Below are 7,497 nucleotides of genomic sequence, written 5' to 3'. Positions count from 1 at the left end.
ACAGGCAGAGGGAGAAGCAGGCTCCAGGCAGGGAACCGGACATGGGACTGGATCCTGGATCTCCAGGATCCTGCCCTGGGCTGAAGGCGGCGCCAAACCGCTGAAGCAGTGGGGCCGCCCTCTTGCTCCGCATATTAACCTGGAATTCCCAACAGTGAGCATGTGGCAGCTGAGGAACACTTTGCAATATTAAACAAGTCCTATTCCTCTTAAGTTCGTATATATAATGATCTGGATATACGATGCAGGCAACGTGATCCACATTTTACCAAGAGAAAGAAGCCTGAGGCAAAAAGAGGCTCAGTAATTTGCTCTCATAAAGCCTATTCGTGGTAAAATTGCAATTCAAAACCATTTCCTCCTAAGAACTATGCTGTTCCCAGCGTGACCGAAGGCTCCTCAGAGTGTCTAAGACAATCGAAGTGAACACCTCTGTGACAATACTTTTCTCTTCCCTGAAATATGATCCCACTTATTTACTAAAAATCAAAAGTGTAAGAACTAAATAATCCAAAATTTCACAAAGATGTCTACTCTCGAGTCATTTTCTGTTCAGTTTCTTAAACCCCTAAGGCATTCGATCTTTAGGTCTTCTATCACTAGGAGAAATCTTCACCTCAAGTGTTCATCTAGTGTAATTGGATGAAGACACAGCGCCAGGCGCTGGACTGAGAACCTGCATAACGACTGTCTGCCCGGAGACAGGTGAGGTGCTTCAGCTCCGGCGCCGATTGGTTCCCTCCCTGGGAACTCTCCAATCCTACTATGGATGGAAGCTTTCACAGATTTTTATTCTCTGAAGTGAGTACTTCAGAGCCAGCAGGCAGGAGCTGTGTTGACTGCCACCTTTTTCCTCTGTTCTCAGTGATGTCTGGGAAGATGACTCTGTGCATCCCCCGAGGCTTCTGGACAGCAGCTGTGATGATGATCCTGGTGGTGCTGAGCATCCCAGAGGCTGAGGGCAGAGACTCTCCAGGTAAGTGCAGGACACCTGCTCCCCAGAGCCACTGCTCTGGGGAACAGGCTCTGAAGGACCTTTTGGTGGGAGTGTGGAAGGTTCTATGATCTCAGAATATAGACTTTTATCACAGTTTCCTCTCTTTGGGGAAGGGAGCTCTGTTACATTCTCATGTCCACCTCTAAGGATGAGATGAGGACATCCCCATCCTGTGGGCTCAGTCCTAATGGGGTAGAGGAAACAAAGTGTGCATCTGCAGCCACTGACGGGACAAAGTGACATTGCAGTTATTTTTGAAAGTAACAATTTGTCCAAAGAAGACACAGTAGGATTTCTTATTTCTGGGTCCCCCAAGACTTTGTCTAGGCTATGCACTATGGGATTGTATATTGGGGAGACATAGGGCAGCAACGGTCTCTGTCATCTCAGGCTTTGGTACAAAGGACTCTATGTTCTACTGGATTCTGAGTGGAGTGCACATGGGCATGAACCCTTGGTGTATGAGTGACGCTGACTGGGTGGCCGCAGACAGGGAGTCTTAACTTCAAGTGTCACTAGTTTGTGGTCAGATAGTAGCTCGCGTGGCATTAGGAGACTTGAGATGATGGTGGACTGAATGTAGGAGGAAGGAGAAAGTAAGGAAGGGAAATAGCACATACTGAGGAACGGTTTCAGCGATTGGGTTAGGATCTTACTATAAGTTCTCTTGGATCTTCCTAACACCCCTTTGTGTAGGTTTTATGACTTCCGTTTTACAAATTATACTTCTGATAGGAAATACTCTGTTTAGTAACCTACTCAAGCTGGTCATTGGCACAGGTTAACTGGAATCTATTTTATCTTTTTGAAAAGCCTGTTCTTTCTGTGAATAAAATGTTTCTTTCTAGGACTTGGAAGGTGTGGGTTCCTTCTAGCCCTGCAGGAGTGAGCAGACCTCACACTGCAGGGGGGTGGGCAGGAGTGACAGAAACTCAGAGTTAACCCAGGCCTTGGAAGAAAGGCCTTTTGCTGGGGACCAGTAGAGTATGCTTGTCAGGAGGAAGTCAAGCTCAATTCTGGACCTTTCTGCACATTCCCTTGAACTCTGGTGCTAATGGGGACACTTGTTTGCCTCTGAGGTTCCTGGAGTCCACAGTGAATGGGGTATCTTGTGGGCACGTCCTGATCCCAGTGCAAGTCGGGATGTAGGATCCACCTGACTGCCCTGTTTAGCTCAGTTGTGAGGCTCAGGCCGGGCTCAGGGGTGCCAGGGCTTGCCCTTGGAGAGGGGCTTTCCTGCCTCCCTTCCCTGGATGAAGGCAGGTCTGGAAGCTCTCGAGGAGGGCGGGCAGGCCTGGCAGAGAGGGTGCTCAGGGCCGGGTTGACAGGCATCAGAGCCCAGAGGCCTTCAGGTTTCTCGGGCCCTAGCCGGGCCCCAGATGCCTGCCAGGGCGGTGGCCGCTGCTTGGGCTGAGCGGTGGAGGCCTGACTGACCCAGCGTCTCCCCGCAGAGGATTTCGTGTACCAGTTTAAGGGCGAGTGCTATTTCACCAACGGGACAGAGCGGGTGCGGCTGCTGAGGAAACATGTCTATAACCGGGAGGAGCACCTGCGCTTCGACAGCGACGTGGGGGAGTACCGGGCGGTCACGGAGCTCGGGCGGCCCGAAGCTGAGTCCTGGAACCGGCAGAAGGACGTGGTGGACCGGGTACGGGCCGAGGTGGACACGGTGTGCAGACACAACTACGGGACAGGCCAGAGCTTCACGGTGCTGCGGCGAGGTGAGCGCACCGTCCTCCCCCCGCGGGCTCCCCACCCAGGTCCCCTCCCGGGGACCCCGGGCCCACGTGCGCACAGGGAGGCAGGGCGCGTCCCCCGCGAGGGGCCAGAGCTGGGGGACTGAGCCCGGCCCTCTGCCTTCTCAGCACACATGGGTGGGTCCGTTCGGGGTGGGGGGAGCAGCGCTTCCGAGGCTCATGCCCCCACTCCACGCACCCCATGTCGCGCCCTGAGACCCCTTGCTTCCTCCCTCCCCACCTTTCCTAAGCGAGGCCCCTGAGCACCCCCAGCCCCGCCCCGGGCTCCTGCAGTGACCTGTCCCTGGGGCCGCGGGTGGGACACTCAGTGAGCTGCATGCACACAGCTGGTAAGTAAGGCAGAGTCGTCACACGCCGAGTTTTGACTCTGGTTCAAATTATTAGTCATCTTAATTCTGTTTTTCGTAATGGCTGTCACTGGGCCTGGACATTTCTGAGGCGAGGCCCTGCCTAGTGTGTGACACAGGGACGGGCAGGTCCTGTGAGTGCAAACCTTCGCGAAATTGATGAGTAAGTGCACTCAGCTGCACATCCACTTAGGCTCAAGAAAAATAGCAGAGCAAATAAGACTTAAAAACGGACCCTATTATTATTCTTTTCTGCTTTGTTTAATGCTTTAAAGTAAACTTAGTGACTTGGATCTTACTTAATGACCTAGGATTTGTGAATGCAAAGAAGAAAGTGTTAACTAGAAATATAAACTATTTGTGAAAGGCGGTGTGAGGCAGAGTTTTAATTTCTTAGAAATTCTCAACACATGTCAGCATAAAAAGAGCTGAAGTTTTGGAGTCAATCAATCGATGCTACTAAGTTATTGAAGAAGATTTGTCTCAGGTTTCCTTTGGCCTAATCCCGGCATATCCTGTTCCCCTGGGTCACCTCCTCAGGGCATCACCATCCACTTCAGGGGTAGACACCCTTTTTGGAAGTTAATTGTAGCCATTTAATACCTATCTATTCTAGAAAAGTACCTTACCACCCACCGTCTATATTGCGCCATTTCATTTCACAACTAACTACCTTGCATGTTAGGGATTAGCAGCCACTTTATCTGTCAGTAGGGATGGAAGGAAAGCAGTCCAGATTTATTTATTTTATTTTTGAAAATGTTATAAATAGTAGCTTGTGTAATGCAGCGATCTACAATTTAAAAATGCTTCATTTTATCGATTAATATCAACAGAATAGCTTTCCTAGAATGATTGCTATTATTTCTTCAGACTCTGAAAAGTAAGCTGACTCCCGTGTTCATGCAAACTAATAAGGTGTCCAAGCTGAGATCTGAATCCAAGACTTGGAATCCAGAGATCTTTCCATACTGGTACCAAGGGAGGACTTTTCTCCATGGGGAGACTTGCTGTGTAGTCTCACATCTCATTGTCTTTTCTTGTCTGTTACTCCCCTCAGTGGAACCGACAGTGACCATCTCCCCGTCCAGGACAGAGGTCCTGAACCACCACAATCTGCTGGTCTGCGCAGTGACAGATTTCTATCCAGGCCAGATCAAAGTCCGGTGGTTTCGGAATGACCAGGAGCAGACAGCTGGTGTCGTGTCCACTCCACTTATTAGGAATGGGGACTGGACCTTCCAGATCCTTGTGATGCTGGAGATGACTCCCCAGCGAGGAGATGTCTACACTTGCCATGTGGAGCACGCCAGCCTCCAGAGCCCCATCACAGTGCAGTGGCGTAAGGAGAAGTTTGTTTCCTGTCCTGATGAGCCCCACAGACAGAGGGCAGAGCTTCCTCTAGCCCATCCCATTCTATTTGTTATCCTTGATGTCACTACTGAGGTGGAAATCACAGGAGATCGAGTACCTCTTGTCCCATGGCAGGGGCATCAGGAGAATCTTGATCTCATGGTCTTTCTAGATACTAGAGAGATCATTCTCCATACCTTGGCCCCATAACGCAGCCCTGTAGCTCTGAAGGGTTTACTGCCCTGGCTGCTGACTGGGGCCTTGGTGTTTGAGGTTATGGATGTGTCTGGAGGAGCAGGTTTCAGCCTCCCTCCTTCCCCCACATACCCACTGTGTGCAAGGATCTAATGGTGGGTCCTTCCCTCTCCTGGGGGTGGTCAGGTTCACCAGGTACCTCCACCTCCGGTACCTCAGACTGGACTTCAGGCTTCCCAAAGGGACCCTGTTGGGTGTGGGGACAACTCTGACTCTCAGGCTCTGCTCCCCAGGGGCACAGTCTGAATCTGCCCAGAGCAAGATGCTGAGTGGCATTGGCGGCTTCGTGCTGGGGCTGATCTTCCTTGGGCTTGGCCTTATCATCCGTCACAGGAGCCAGAAAGGTAAGGCATTCTGTGGAAATGAGGGAGATGGGCTATGCCTGAGACCTTTTGTTCAGGGGGAGGGGGGGGTGGCTCTGTCTCTAGATTAGCTCTTTCCTTCTGACTCTGAAAGGAAGGAGGCTGGGCTGGTGGTGGAAGGAGAGGGAACCACCTAGGGGGAGACTCTGGAATCTGATTTATTGGTTGAAAAGGAGCCCTACCACAGAGGTAACAGGTGGAGCATATTCTAGGGCTTCCTTGTAGTTCATCACTGGCTCCCTGGCTCCTTTCTGAAAGTTTCTTTCTGTAAGAGGGTCAGAGCATCTGCTTCCCTTCCTTCTAGTGACAGTGTCATTGATTTTGGGGATTTTAGCTTAGGGCAGTTAAGGTCTTGGAGTGGATGAGTGGGGAGAAAGTAAAATTCAGTTCAGTTGCTTATCTCACCTCCATTTGGGGTGAGGGAGAAGGTGGCTATTTGTGTAATGAGACCTTTTTTTTATTCTGTATCACTTCCTTTTGTAGGATCTCGGGAGTCTCCACCAGCAGGTACTGTTTCTGCTCTGATTCAGTGGGGTTGTAGGGACAGTTGAAAGGGGGAATAGCATGAGGTGAGTGTACCTGGGCACAATGGTCTCAGTTCATGGCCTATTCCCTGCTACAGAGATCAAGAATTAGGGGGGAAGATTGCCCAGTTTGTGTAGGCAGATCCAGAGTTGTTCCCTGGAACCAAGCCATAACGTTGGTGCTATCTGTCTGTGAAACTCGGAACCAGAGCCACATCTTGGGTGTTAGACACCAGGATGATGCCCACTTTGTCTTATGTGTTGGTGGCTGCTGCCTGTGTGAATTTACATGTGAAAGGCCACTAGTGGTGCAAAGATGGTGAGTTATTATGTTTACTAAAAGGACTGACACATTTGTATATCCCCTTAAAGGACAAGAGCTGCTCCACTGCCTGCCACACATCTGTGTGCAGCTGGAGTGCCATGTTCTCTTTAGTTGGTTTCACCTTTACAGAAATATTGGGGGAGGTGATGACTACCTGCCCTGGCCCTCAGCTTTCTCTGGTGCTGCAGTGGCCCTGAGAGGAGGGGAGAGGGCTCATCTGTCAGAGTCTCCTCTGCTGATCACTCTCTTTTCTACAGGGCTCCTGCACTGATGCCTGAGGATACCGGGGATTCCATCCTTTGTAGTGTCCGTCTGTCCCTGCCCAGAATTCCCAGCTGCCTGACAGACTGTCCCCCACATAGATCAGAGTCCTACATGACTCTGAGGACTCTTGAGGATCTGGTTGTGATTCTGCTTCCTGCATTGACCTGTGTGCTCCCTGCTACAGGATCTACTCAGGCCCCAAGGGATTTTCCTGTTTCCATTCTTCTTTCACAGATTGTGCAAGAGAAGCACATTGAAGCCATTTACCTGAAGATAGAGATTTTATCATAATTAAATGTGATTATGAGTTCTCTGTACCCTGAGTCTTCTTAACTTGGTGGAGGAAGCAAACCAGTGCAGAATGAAAGGGTCAAATTGCTCCTTGAAGGGAGACCGGAGGCATCTGGGGGTGCCAAATGAAGAGCAGGCGGGGGAGATGGAGATGGAGATGGAAAATCAATTCAATAGTCACGTCCTTCCTGGATATTGAGTATTGTTCAGTGCAATGGCCTAAGGAGGTGCTGGCCTTTCTTTAGGTTTGCTGAGTATTGTGCATGTAAGCTTACAGTGGAAGTATCCTGGCATGGGTAATAGTGGCCCCTGGTGTCTCTGAAAACCACAGTGACATTTCAAATAGATCTTGGCAAGTCACACTGATCAAGGTCCATTTTTATTTTTGAAAAAGTATAACTAGCAATATAAGTACTATATTTGGTTTCACATGATAGATACCGAAGTCAAGTGTACTCTGTTTATGTTACAAGGAAGTCTGAGGTCAAGTTGATTTCAGAAGTTACTAGATCCAGACATTTGATGAGATGTTCATCTCTCTCTTTTTTTCATTATATTTCCATGTGTGCACCTATTTTTCTATGTGTCTCTCCTTGTCCCTTTAATATAATACTTGACGTATTTCTTTTATAACTGGAAGTGTGTACGTCTTAATCCTCTTGGCTTATTTTGCCTATCCTCCATCCATCTGCCCTGTGACAACCATGAGTTTGTTCTCTGTATTTATGAGTCTGTTTCTGTTTTTCTGTGTGTTTGCTCATTTGTTTTGTTCTTTAGATTCCACACATAAGTGAAATCATATGGCATTTGTCTTTCATTGTCTGACTTATTTCACTTAATATAATATCTTCCAGATTCATCCGTGTTGTTGCAGATGGTAGATTGAATATTCTTATGGTAGAGTAATATTGCATTGTAATATTAAAATTTAATATTATTCAGTAATATTGCATGTAAGATGTGTATGCCACATCTTTATCTATTCACATATCAGTGGACACTAGGGCTGCTTCTATATCTTG

General features: G+C 48.8%; 1 protein-coding gene across 1 annotated transcript; it reads left to right on the top strand.

Moving 5' to 3' along the window:
* The first annotated feature begins 780 nt into the window (after nucleotides 1-780).
* LOC112912664 (SLA class II histocompatibility antigen, DQ haplotype C beta chain-like) lies at nucleotides 781-6,501 on the top strand. Its single transcript, XM_025989317.2, has 6 exons — nucleotides 781-976; nucleotides 2,449-2,718; nucleotides 4,162-4,443; nucleotides 4,943-5,053; nucleotides 5,555-5,578; nucleotides 6,178-6,501. The coding sequence occupies exons 1-6, from the start codon at nucleotides 868-870 to the stop codon at nucleotides 6,189-6,191; spliced, it is 810 nt and encodes a 269-aa protein (XP_025845102.2). The 5' UTR covers nucleotides 781-867; the 3' UTR covers nucleotides 6,192-6,501.
* Nucleotides 6,502-7,497: the final 996 nt, after the last annotated feature.

Source organism: Vulpes vulpes, chromosome 1, assembly GCF_048418805.1.
Source record: "Vulpes vulpes isolate BD-2025 chromosome 1, VulVul3, whole genome shotgun sequence".
In the NCBI taxonomy this organism is placed as follows: domain Eukaryota; kingdom Metazoa; phylum Chordata; class Mammalia; order Carnivora; family Canidae; genus Vulpes; species Vulpes vulpes.
This window is presented reverse-complemented; position numbering and strand designations above follow the sequence as displayed.